Source organism: Spea bombifrons, chromosome 5, assembly GCF_027358695.1.
Source record: "Spea bombifrons isolate aSpeBom1 chromosome 5, aSpeBom1.2.pri, whole genome shotgun sequence".
NCBI classification, from domain to species: Eukaryota; Metazoa; Chordata; class Amphibia; order Anura; family Pelobatidae; genus Spea; species Spea bombifrons.
In genome coordinates this window covers 17,186,166-17,199,856 of record NC_071091.1, presented here as the reverse complement: position 1 = coordinate 17,199,856, position 13,691 = coordinate 17,186,166, and the positions used below count along the sequence as shown (strand labels likewise).

At 39.9% G+C, this 13,691-nt stretch overlaps 1 protein-coding gene across 4 annotated transcripts in view; it reads left to right on the top strand.

Moving 5' to 3' along the window:
- The window catches only part of LOC128498121 (serum paraoxonase/arylesterase 2-like), a 32,859-nt gene that overhangs the window by 3,571 nt on the left and 15,597 nt on the right, over nucleotides 1-13,691 (top strand). Inside the window, exons 4-9 of one of the 4 annotated variants that reach the window (XM_053468424.1) lie at nucleotides 905-1,073; nucleotides 2,945-3,071; nucleotides 5,779-5,979; nucleotides 6,699-6,780; nucleotides 7,088-7,216; nucleotides 8,133-8,411. The exons of 1 other annotated variant lie outside the window; for it this stretch is intronic. In XM_053468424.1, the coding sequence (XP_053324399.1) occupies nucleotides 905-1,073; nucleotides 2,945-3,071; nucleotides 5,779-5,979; nucleotides 6,699-6,780; nucleotides 7,088-7,216; nucleotides 8,133-8,294 (870 nt within the window). In that variant the 3' untranslated portion in view covers nucleotides 8,295-8,411. Of the gene's footprint in view, nucleotides 1-904; nucleotides 1,074-2,944; nucleotides 3,072-5,778; nucleotides 5,980-6,698; nucleotides 6,781-7,087; nucleotides 7,217-8,132; nucleotides 8,412-11,709; nucleotides 11,880-13,691 lie in introns of those variants that run through there. 2 more of the 4 variants (XM_053468425.1, XM_053468422.1) reach the window with 2 other exon arrangements.

The following is a 13,691-nucleotide window of genomic DNA, read 5'->3' as shown; positions in this document are numbered from 1 at the left end:
GTGAAAAGAATCACCTTCATCTTCCTGCTATTAATGCCTCCAGATATACAACCCAGCACCCTGCTTGCTTTTTCTAATGCTTTATTACATTGCCTTTTTATTTTTAGGTCATCAAAAATAATTACTCCCAAGTCCCTCTTTTCTGTTGTCCCAGACATAACAGTGTTCCCAATAGGCGTGCACATGCAAACCGGCATTAGTAAATATGTGCGTGGGGCGTTAATTCAACTTGTGCAAGTTCTGGTTGCAAACTTTCAAGCTCACACACACACTATTTAGAGAGCAGACCAGATCAGAATTCAGTTTCTAACATTTCCAATGAAGTTAGCGTTAGTGTTTTAGCAGTTAGCAATATCCACATCAAATATGTTCCATACGTAAAGTGCCAAAAAGAACCACCAAAAAAAAATATATACTGAATGTAAGTGCGAAGATTGGGTTGTTTCGATTTTGTCATCTTTAAAAAGTAAATTCACTTTTGACTGGTGATACGTTTTAGTACATAAAATGACAAATTACAATTACAAATCTGATTTAAGTAAACTGACACAAACGTAACTCATCCATTGAACTTGTTCACTATTCCTCCAGACTGTAAATTTAAAGTTCTGTAATTTGTTAAGAGTTTATTTAATCTAGATAAACAGAGATCAACAGAGTTTGAACCGTAAATGGATTCACCTTGAAGCCTAAAATGCTACTTGGTAGCTTTTGGTAAATTAATATGTTAAGTCAGTTTGCATGGTTGAATGGCTGGCTGATTTATCTCAACCGGTTCAACAAGCCCTGAACATATTTTGCAAGAAAATGCTATCAAGATTTGCATTATTATTTATACTGTCTCCACTCTATATATATAACAAAGTTACATCCATATTTTTTAAGCTAATTTTGTTTTTAATAGGGTCTGAAATTCCTTGGTTTGATGAGCTTTGCTCCCGAAAAACCTGGAGAAATATTTCTGTTGGACTTGAATGAAGAAAATGTGCAACCAAGTTCATTGCGATTCAGTAGAGGGTTTGATATTTCCTCATTTAATCCTCATGGTATCAGCACTTATATCGACAAGAAAGGTAGGTCATTCCTTTTTTTTAACCAGTATTTGGACAGACCAGGGAGATTAGTCTTGATATCATAACCCCTGACATGAATGTTAGATCTAATGTTGTAAGTGTTGCTACACAAATGGTTGTTGTGCGGGCTGTATGTATCCATAACCTCTTAGCAGAAAAAAAGAATACTATGCATACTCATGCAACATTATGTGAAAGTATACAGAATATTACTTGGGAGCCATGAATTTAGACGACACAACCGGTAGATCTCTGGACCACATTGGGTCTGCAGACATTTGCAGACTTTGGATTGGAAAACATTAACCTATTTTTTTCACACAATGCATTGTGTTTGGATAATTTAAGTCTAACATACAAAACATTGGTTTTCTTATGTTTTACAAATCAACACAGCTGTAATTCAAAACAACCGTGAATAATAGGAGGGTTGCGCTGTTGAATTAAACTAACACATGCTTGTGTATTAATATCAATTTAAAGAAATACTTAAATTTTTAAACAGTGCTATACTATGATATCCTGTTTTATACTCTTCTTTGGAAGTCGCAAAGGAGTTTGATTACTAACAGCATTAAGTATTTCGTCAAATTGATATTACTACACAAGGGTGTGTTATATTAATTAAACAACAAAACCCTCCTATTATTCAGTAGAATTAAACATTGAGAGCACTTGAGGGATTCACAGGAGGTTGCAGGACTATAATATTAACCATTGAAGTGACTGTGTTCAGTTTTTTGCATTTTCCAAGAAAATCATCTCACATTACCTGTACGTTATGCAGTACAAGCTAAGCTCTTCTTGAAGAGAAGGTCACTGGGGTTGATCTTTCATGTGTTGTACTTGCAATAGTAACCTAATCCTGAAAACGCCGAGGTTAATGAGTATGTTCCTTAAAGGAGGGGCAGCTGAACAAAGTTAAAGAAAAAGTAAAAGAAGTTCTGCGCCTGTACTTCAACGAAAAGAAGGAAATGGTTTACCAGATGCCACTGCTACTTCCATTGATTTCAATGGGTGCTTAGTTTCCATTTACCATAATGTCAGTACAACTGACCATGTGCAAGAACTGTACTAAAGAATGCTCCCTGCTTTCAATAGAGGCATTTTCCAACTCTTGTAACTAAAGAATGCCTGCACTGATTTGCATGCAGTAAAGATGCACTCAGTCAATGCAAAGTTGCCTGCTATATGCATCTAACATGAAAATATGGTTGAAGTACTCCTTTACTAGGAATATAGATTAACAATGGAGACATTTTTGTTTATACAAGACCCTTGATAGTGTTAATGGCTACACAGAAGCTGATCCTTGTATTGTCTTTTTAATGTTCTCAGAACTGTTAGCGTTTGCCAGATGTCCTAAAAGTCTCAATACTGACCATACATCTTGTCGCATTGACACAGTTCCCCTGTTGAGACTGTTATGCCTAAAGAGCACTTTAGACAACCCTTGATATTGTGTTTATATCATCTGAAAATGAATGCACCAAAAAATGAAACAAAACATTTGTCCAAATAATTTTGGTCCATGTGCACAAGTCTAAAACAGAGCCAGCTCAGAAGAAGCTCACAGGAGTTTTCCCTTCCATAATGTCTAGTGATAACAGGGAAGCCAAATTCAAAGCTTTCCTACAAATTCCCACTTTTAGTGGGAAGGACTTCAGTCCTTTTAAATGTCAGAATGTAAGTAGACTGAAAAAAAAAACTCTAAGGCTAACATAGAGTACCTGCAAATGGACATTTTGTCGATTCATGAAACTTTTGTGTGATACATCGGCACAAAGCATACAGCTTTCTAATTGTATGTGTCATTGTGAAACCGTTGTATTTTCTATGTTGTGATTTTGTTCTGTGTTATGTCTCATTAGATGACACAGTCTACCTCTTCGTGGTCAATCACCCAAATTCTAAATCTACCGTTGAGATTTTTAAATTTGATGAGGAGGAAAATGTTCTTATACACCTGAAAACAATAAAACATGAGCTGCTACAAAGGTAATAACAATCATATGCAGTGACAGCCTACATGTGGAAACATTTGGTGCCATTTTACTGCAATCAAACATTTGTGATAACTGGCAATAAGTCTTTTATATCGCTGTGGAGGAATTTTTGTCACTGTTCTTGGCAGAATTGTTTTTATTCCGCCACACTTTTTTTTTAAGCATGAACTGCCTGGCTAAGGTCAGGCCACACCATCTCAATTGGATTCAAGTCCGAACATTATCTAGGTCACTCCAAAACCTTAATGTTGTTTCTTTTGAGCCATTCAGATGTGGACTTAAGTGTGTGCTTCCGATTATTGTTCTGCTGCATAATCCAACAGTGCTTTAGCTTTGGGTCACATACTGATGGCCCATCATGGTTCCCAGTGGCGGAACTACCGGGGTCGCAGGGGTCATGACTGCGACCGGGCCCTGGAGTTCTGCCAGTCAGGGGGGCCCAAGGGGTGCCGATCGGTTGCTGAAAACGACCGCTCGGCAACTCTTGGGCCCCCCTGACTGACAGAAATCCAGGATGCCTCTGCTCCCCACTACTGCCGCCGTCGCCGCCGCCTGCCTCAGCGCTGCCCAGAGTGCAGTGTTGGGAGCGTGAGGCGTTTGTCTCGGGTACCGGCGCTTCACGCAGAGCGCCAGCATATGACATCATATGCCGGCACTCAGCAGTGAAGCGCCGGCACCCGAGACAAACGCCTCACGCTCCCAACACAGGAGTTGACGGTAAGTGACCTACAAGGGGGGGAGTGGGTAGATCGTGAAAAAGGGGGGGGGAGTGGGTAGATCGTGAAAAGGGGGGGGAGTGGGTAGATCGTGAAAAGGGGGGGAGTGGGTAGATCGTGAAAAGGGGGGGAGTGGGTAGATCGTGAGAAGGGGCGGGGGAGTGGGTAGATCGTGAGAAGGGGCGGGGGAGTGGGTAGATCGTGAGAAGGGGAGGAGTGGGTAGATCGTGAGAGGGGGGTAGGGGGGGACTGGGTAGATCGGGAGAAGGGGGGGTAGGGAGGGAGAGGATAGATCGTGAGAAGGGGGGTAGGGAGGGAGAGGGTAGATTGTGAGAAGGGGGTAGGGAGGAAGAGGATAGATTGTGAGAAGGGGGGTAGGGAGGGAGAGGGTAGATTGTGAGAAGGGGGTAGGGAGGGAGAGGGGAGATTGTGAGAAGGGGGTAGGGAGGGAGAGGGGAGATTGTGAGAAGGGGGTAGGGAGGGAGAGGGTAGATCGTGAGAAGCGGGGTTAGGGAGGGAGAGGGAGATCGTGAGAAGGGGGGTAGGGAGGGAGAGGGTAGATAGTGAGGAAGGGATAGATGGGTTGGGGGGTGGGGGGGCCCTTAACAGATTCTCGCACCGGGGCCCTGAGGTTTCTAGTTATGCCCCTGATGGTTCCATCAATTTTGGCAAGTCGCCTAAGAGCTGAAACAGCAAAGCAGCCCTCGAACATCACACTACCACAGTGTTAGCTTTATATCAAATGTGAGATGAGCTTTTGTGTTCTTTTTGGTCAGCAGTGGTGTTCACCTTGCAAGTGAGGCCTGCGGTTCTTTACACGTTAGTCTGGATTCTTTTGTGACCTCCTGGATGGAGCTTTTAACACTTTCTAGACTGATGTCAATCACTTTGCTTCTCATCTGTTCTTGAATTTCTTTAGATCATGGAATCATGTGCTGCTTTTTGAGACCTTTTAGTCTACTTCACTTTGCAAGACAGGTTCTATCTAATTGATGTTAAGATTCAACAGGGCTGGCAGTAATCATGCCTGGGAGTCTAGTGAAATTGAACCCTAATTTGTTTATATGATTGCTTTAGTAACTAAGAGGGCAATTACTTTTTCACATAGGGCCAGGTAGGGTTGGGCAGCTTTTTTTCCTTAATATTAACTTAAGTTGATGATCTGAAACAAAAGTGTGACAAGTATGCAAAGATAGAAGAAATTAGGAAGGGGCAATACTTTTTCATAGCACCGCATTACCTGTTCAATCTGTTCTGAAAAATCCAGTTGCTTTATTTCAGAATTAGGGTTATTTAGTTTGGAAAAAAGACGTTTTAGGGGGGACTTAATAACTATGTATAAATATATAAGGGGGCAGTACAGAGATCACTCCCAGGACCTATTTATACCCAGGACTGTATCTATAACAAGGGGACATCCTCTACGGCTAGAGGAAAGAAGGTTTCTACACCAGCACAGACGGGGGTTCTTTACAGTAAGAGCGGTGAGACTATGGAACTCTCTGCCAGAGGAAGTGGTAATGGTAAACTCAATAAAATAGTTGAAAAGGAGCCTGGACGTGTTTCTTGAAAGCAATAATATTACAAGTTATGGATATTAGGGACAGAACGTTGATCCAGGGATTTATTCTGATTGCCATATTTGGTGTCGGGAAGGAATTTACCCCCTGGTATGGGGCAATTGGCATCTGCTTCATAAGGGTTTTTTGCCTTCCTCTGGATCAACACAGTAGGGACACAATATGTATATAGGTTGAACTTGATGGACTTTGGTCTTTTTTCAACCTTATGAACTATGTTACTATGTTTATTTAAAAAGAAGCAAAATGCTTTCTTCTGAGACATAGGGGGTAGTTTGTAAGTTTTCTTGCCCTGATAACTCACTATGTCTACCCAAATACAGTGGTTAATCAATCTGCCTTAAGAAATATCGCAGTCACATAATCCTGACCTTTAACCTGTTACATCTTTTCTTTCTTGCAGTGTTAATGACATTGTAGCTGTGGGACCCGAAAACTTTTATGCCACCAACGATCAATACTTTAGCACTTTCACCATGAGAATAGTGGAATGGTTACTGGGATTATCTTGGTCAAATGTGGTTTACTACAGCCCGAGTGAAGTAAAAGAAGTAGCTTCTGGATTGTATATGGCAAATGGAATTACTATGTCAACTGATAACAAGTAATGTATATTCCTTTAAACACTTGGGTGCCAGAAACCTTTGACAAGATATTGACAGAATGACTATATGATGAAAATGCTGCTAATGTCACAAACAGTGGGTAAGTGGGAGCATCTATAAAGCCGAGGGGTATTAGTCAATGTGGAATATTTAATAAATCAAGGATCAGATGTACTTTCTTGTACCCATAGAAAGTACATAGAGGGAACCTTCGGGGCCACCCTTAGGCAGGGGCAAGTAGGACCTGCCCTGGGCTTCACACACCTGCTTAGGCACTTCTCCTGCACTCTTGTGGACTCTGCATAGCTAAGTGATGTGGAGCACTGACATATGACCATACCTGGGAACTTCTGAGCTCCGGCTACCCGGAGCCTTCCCATGTGGGACGCAGCCAGGACCGCCCCCATGATGTTGGTGTGTGTTCTCACTGATATCGGTGGGTGTTCCCACTGACCTCGTGAGAAACACCCCCATTTAAAGGGAAAATGGGCGGGAAACACCCGCTCCCGCAGCCTGGGGGATTCAGGTGTTGACCCGGAGAACCGGAAAACCGGTGCTTCACCCGGAGGTCTCTGGTTCAAACTCAGAGTTCCCAGGACTGCATATGACATTGTATTTTTTATTTTTAACTTTACTTCTAACTCCTCTGGGAATTCTCACTGTGTAGTTCATCCCTTGTTGCTAGACATCTGATTATGCCATTTATGTTTTCCCAAAGGTATATTTACGTAGCCGATTGTCTTGGTCATGCGATTAATGTCTTTGAAAAACAGACAAACTGGTTGCTCTCCCCAGTGAAGGTGAGCGGCTTATATTACTGCTGAATTTTAATTGTTCTTGATAATCCATTGTTAATTATGATGGTATTATGATTGAGGTATTATGAGTTTATTAGAGAGCTAAACATGAACATCCATCATCCAGGTGTCTTGAGTTGTTGCCAGGGGGTAAAGGAAAAGGCACTGATTGTTGCCTCAAAATGGTTTACTTAGATATCAGGAAACATATTAAACAATATACAAAATACTAACTTTAAATAAATAACTATCACTTGTTTCAGAGGAGATGATGATGTTTTATTTAACATGCACACTTTTTTTACTTTAGGTTTTGCAGTTAGATACACTTGTGGACAATCTGTTTGTTGACCCAAACACAGGAGACATTTGGACAGGAGCACATCCAAATGGAAAGAAACTATTCTTGTACAATTCTGAAGATCCCCCTGGATCAGAGGTTAGTGTTTATGTTTCCTCTATAGAAAACCCAAAATATATAGTATGCCACAATCTCGTTGATTCTGTAGTTTCTGTTGCCTGCTTCTATATTTCAATACTGTTTTAATACTAGATTAATAATTGGGCCTAGCTACATTGGTCCAAAAAGATGTAGCATTAAATTCAAAGTGAAATTCTTTAATGGGCCAACATACAAAAAATCCCATAAGCTTTTGGGATCTTAGAGGTCTATGGAATCAATGATCTACCTTATTCACACACTGAAGGTATTCAGTTTAGCATTTTGTTTAAGGTGTTTGAGGAGTGTCTCATTGAAGCAGGAGTTTGCAAGTGAGTTGGCATTTCAAACCCAAAGCTTTCACTGCAGGAAGAGATTTCTTTGGCCTCACATAATACATAGTTAAATAAGTCAGTGTTCTTATATGGCAGCTTGAATTTGCAATGTGTACGAAAGGTCACAAGAAGTTGGCTTCAATAAATGTACACCAAACGGTTAAAAGGAAGTCTGGTGTTTTATAGACAATGAAGATTAACCCTAGATAATCTGGTTTAAGAGATAAATGCTACTAATAGAAATTAGATGGGGAACTCACATGGTTATTTCGGTGGAAACAGACCATAGGAAAATGTATACTTTAGGGCGGTAATTAGAATGTAATGCTTTGGAGATTGGGTATACCTAGGTTTGTTTCACTGATCCTTCTCTGTATGCTTTTCCTGTAACTGCTTCCTGTCTTCGGTCATGTAGCACTGATTGGAACCTGCGCATGCACTGGGAACATGCTGGGAGGGACTGTTATGGTAGCTTTGTTATGAACATTATTGACTCTTTAACAGCAAGCGGTACTTTTAACTTTTAAAGAACTATCACTCAGCAAAATTCATATTTACAGTGTTTTATTTTTTTATTTTAGGTTGTCCGCGTGCAGAACATACATTCCGACCATCCTGTAGTGACTCAAGTCTACATTGACAGTGGTTCTTTGATCCAAGGCTCTTCTTGTGCTGCAGTCTATGACGGGAGGCTTTTTGTGGGCACGGTGTTTCACAAAGCATTGTACTGTAACCTGGAGTAATCACACAAATCATGTAAAACACTTGAAAGTGCTCCAGACACACCAGAAACACAAAGGCAACACACGATGAGTCGCATAAATGTTTATCACTATAAACATTTTCACCTATTCACCAAAGCATACATTGATAAAGAAGCACTTTGTATGCATCCCACAGTATTGTAAAATGAGTCGCATAAGAATTCCCTAATCTCATATTGTTCCACTTTTAACAGTCAGTAATTCAAATTTATAAAACTCTCAAGTTAAGTCGGCAAAATCATGACTTTATAGAGTCCATATAAAGTGTTAGCTTCCTCCCATGGAACTTTCCAGGGTAGGCTACTTCTGGGGGAGTGGCTTAATGGGGCAGGGCTGGTTATGGGTGGGGACTGAGAAGGAAGGGGATAGGGAGAGGGTGTGGTCAAATACAGCTCCCTGTCCAGAGAAAGAAGAAACTGAGCTGAGCATCTCTGATCATTAAGCACTAATAACCTTTGTTTAAACTTTGTGGGGTTTGTGCATAAACCTGAATTTTTGGTAAGATGAAATGTTTCATCTCACTTCAATAATTATGGAGGGTCGATACTGGAGGTATGCATAATTAGAGTGGATCTGTCCCTCTTCCAAATCGTTTTACAATTCTATAGACTGAATAAACTTGACTCCATCGTAAGGTAAATAAAAAATAAATTAAAAAAATTGAAAAAAGCCTAAATATGTATCGACCTTGCAAAAATATGAAGAAGTATTCTTTAGGGCTGTATAGATGTGTCTTACCATCTCATGTTTGTGCTAAACTCTAGAATCTTTAATTGCTTTGAAAATAAAATTAATATTACATATGTGATGTCTCCAGTTATGTCAGGCACTACCCTGTCATTCCAATCTACTTTTGTCAGTAGTTGTGTAAGTGCCAACCATGCTTGAGATATGTGGTTTGGAAACAGGGTCTAGACAAATAACCAACTATCATACATGGCTGCTTAGGCCTAAGACTAGGACAGATGAGAATTGGGCTGACAGCTGGGGTCTCTTGGTGGTGTATGTTGGGGAAATGCCTACATTGTCCATTGTAGTAGCAAGTTATACTGATTGAGAATGATCATCAGGGTCACGCAAAAGTACGGTACTTGTTTCACTAAGGTCCATTGTTACAATATTCATAGGAAAATAGAAAGTGATGGCAATCTCCGTCCAATCTGGCCTTGTGTTATTTCGAGCTTGGTCTCATGCCTATCCCATGCTTGCTTAAACATCTTCACTGTGATTATTTGATCACATCCTATGGAGAAGTTGATTGTTTTCCTGTATTCTTTTTTGTTTTTTCATATGTTTGGTCGTGTATAGGAGAGTTTAGCTTCACATTATAATACACAGGATTTCTCATCTGTCCTATTCTCTGCAGAACGTCGGGTGTATTTACTCTACAACCCATGTGGAATAATGTATTGAAACCTACAAATGCTGAATTAATTTGCAATGGGTTCAGGTCAGAAGGCAGACTTCCTGTGAACTATCATCTCGTCTTGCGCTTCATGGAATTCACAGATGTTTGTGACAGCTACTGTCAACCCCTGGAGGGTTTACAACGACAAAAAACTATGAGAATGATATGTAACATACATACAAATCACAATTATTGAATATAGCCGTGGACATCCTATACTTTGTTTTAATACTGTTCTCATCAGACTGTAAGAAGGAGACTTGATTTGCCCTCCTCAAAAAACAGTGCGGAAGAATCATGAACAAAGAAAATATGTCTCCATCTTTAGTAACATGAAGTCATTTCAGATTGTATCTTTGTCATATAGGTTGTGCGTGTATCTGTTAAAGTTGTGTTTCCCTATGAAATGTATTTTAAAAGATATTTCTATTGGTCTGTCTGAATTATGCATATGATTATATATCACTACCACAAGCCCTTACCATTGGGCTAATAAACCAGGCTGCTTAAAATGATAATGATGATGTGTGGGGTTGCCAAATATCATTACGGCAAGCTTCCTGATATGATTTATGTACAGAGCAAATTATTTGCATAAGGGGAGCACGTTTACAAAACAAGAGCAACATTTTCCAAGTGCATGTACTCGAACAGCCAAGACATACAGTATGTTTCTGCTATCATGCCTTTTCGTGGAGAATTAGGTATCTTTCTAGGTACAATGGGCAAAGGCCCTTTTACTGCGACACAGAGTCCCCAAAGAGAAGCAAATGAGAAGCTTTATAGATTGCCCTGTATTGTCCCTGCTCGGTGTCACAGCTGTTTTTTGCTAACTTTTTTCATTATAGAGGAAATATTTTCATCACCACTTCAGACCAAGTCCACCCCCTCCTCACTATCTACCCCCTCTCCCCCCCTTCTGACTATCTACCCCCCCCATTTGTAGTTCACTTACTTTACCTTAGTTTTATTAAGTTTCTGCTTAACTACTACTAGAAAAAATCACATTTGCTATGTTTTGGGCTGATATTTGGGGCGCTATATCTTTACATTTCTACAGTAAAAATGCACCATATTTTCACAAAAAAATAATGGTGGGTGTGTGTGAGATATTTGCAGTGTAACTGTATTGGCCAAATGGGGGGATCTTTTTAACCCCATGTAGAATATTGAAAAATGCCAGTTGCTGTCTACTGGGCTGATATTTGGGGAGCTATAGCTTTAAATTTCCACAGTAAAAATGCACCATATTCTCAGAAATAATAGAGGGTGGAGGGTGTTTGAGATATGGTCGTGTAACTGTATTGGTCTAATGGGGGAAATTTTTTTTAACCCCATGTAGAATGTATTGGGCTGATATTTGGGGTGCTATAGCTTTAAATTTCCACAGTACAAAATGCACCATATTGTAAGATATTATATGGGGGGGTGAGATATGTGCAGTGTAAATATATTCATCCAATGGTGGAATTTTGTAATATATGCAGAAATGCTAGAAAATGTCATTTGCTGGATATGAGCGGATATTTACCTTTAATGTTTTTAATAAACGTATGTCATTTTGTAGGGAGATATATTTGTGTGAACTCTGCATAATCCACTCAGAATTGTAACATTATATGATTGTTATCACGTTTGCAGGTGTAATGCTCCTTTTGCTAATCTAAAGAAAAAGCGTCTGCTGGCATGACCATTGATTTGAAAGTGTCTGATAGCTTGACTCCAGTTTATATTGAAGGTGGGGTCCTTACAATTGACTCTTACAGCAAAAAAGACATTTTCCTCAGTGAGTTAATATCCCTTTTTTTATGTATTACAATATCTTACTGGCCCTTGCAGCAGCTGACTGACTTTGGACACTGTTGCTAAATTTGCTGTTTACACTTATTCCCAAGTGCTGCTCATTCAATGTGTACAAAGTTTAGATGCTGTATTCAGATTTGTACAGAGCAAGCACTGCCAAGCAGTTCACTTGTTGAAATATCCATTCTCTGCCAGCAGCAGGATCCGCCCCATAAACTATCACTGCTGACTTTGCTGCAAAGACTGGAGCAGGCAGGAAAGCATACTTACACAGCAAACATGGGAAAACTGCTAAAAATAACCCTAGTTGGGATTATTTTATCCTTTGTAGCAGAAAGGATAGTGAATCTGGGGTAAGTGACTCTTTAAATGCAAAGGCTGATTGTTTGTGTGACACTTTAGATACTTTTAAGACTCTACTAGTGCTTGTATACAATATATTTCCGATGTGGTGGGGCATTTATCTACCCTGCACATTGATTGCGTCTGATCAGGGTGGTGGAGAAAATGGGGTTCTGTAACATTTAGTGTGATACTTGTGATCACTGTATGATCTAAGGATAGTCAAATAACTTTTTCACTGTGGCTAGTGGGTGTCTGGTGGTACGGCTGAGAAACGAATTGGTTAATGAAACCTGATAAGTGCTGAAGCAAAGTAGATTCTTTAAATGCTTGAGGTGCATTTATGTTTATTTGTATGGCAGAAAAGGGATGTAGACCTTTTACTAGAGAAGCTTTGCAAGTGATTTGTTTTGCGGGACAGTAGACTAGACAGAGCTGTGTTGTTGATACAGATATTTTGGCATCTGTGGTGAATTTGAAGTTGAACTCATTATTGTTGTTTAGGACAGTATAGGACTGCTTTTCTTCTGTCTGCAGAGACAGATGGGTTACGGACTGTGTGGGATATTAGGCAGGGTTGTTTACACCCTGTGTGGGTTGGCATCTCTCCTGTGTTTTGACACTGACTGCACACATAAGGTGTTTGATGATTGTATTGTTCTTGTCCAGATTAAATACATAATTCAAACATTCACAAGTTGGGTTGGAAAAAGTCTGTGAACCCCTAAGCTAATTACTTTAACAAAAGCTAACTGGAGTCAGGAGTTAGCATATCTGGAGTTCAATCAATGAAACAGGATTGGAGGTGTGTTTTAGAGCTACTTTGACATGAAACACACAAACCTTTTGAGTTTGCTATCCTGGAAGTAAATCTACAATAGAATGATTACAAAAAAAAATCCTACTTTTGGAGTGTCCCAATCAGAGCCCAGATTTTAACCTATTAGAGATTCTGTGGAATGAACGCAAAAGAGCCATTCACATCAGACATCCTAGGAATATGGTTGAGCACAAGCAGTTCTGTAAGAAAGAATTGTCTAAATTCCTTCTGGATGTTATGTAGGTCTGGCCCACAGCTACTGGAAGCGCTTTGAGGATTTTGCTGCCAAATGAGGTTTGACCAGTTATTAAATCTAAGGGTTAACTTACTTTTTCCACCAGCACTGTGAATGTTTTTAATTGGAATGTTTAATAAAGACATGAACTATTATTTATTGCTGCAATATATACAGTCATGTGAAAAAAGAAAGGAGACCCTCTTTGAATTCTATGGTTTTACATATCGGGGCATAATAACAATCATCTGTTCCATAGAAGGCCAAAAAATTAGGATCATAAAAATTTAGATGAACTACAACATATGGCAAATTACACCTTGTCATGATCTATTCGACAAAAATAAAGCCAACATGGAGAAGCCATGTGTGAAAAACTAAGTACACCTTATGATTCAATAGCTTGTAGAACCACCTTTAGCAGCAATAACTTGACGTAATCGTGTCTGAATTTTGGCCCACTTTTAATCACAAGCTGCTTCAGTTCATTGAGGTTTGCAGGCATTTGTACATCTCTCCTGTCACAGCATTTCAATCGAGTTTGGACTTTGACTGGGCCGTTGCAACCCCTTGATTCTTTTTCAGCCATTCTGTTTTAGATTTGCTGATGTGCTTGGGATAAATTTCCTGTTGCATGGCCCAATTTTGACCATGCTGACTCTAGTATACTTTTGTGCACAGAGGAGTTCATAGTCGACACAATTACTGCTGGGTTCCCAGGTCCTGGTTTGGGCTGCTAAACAATCCCAAATCATCACCCCTCCACCA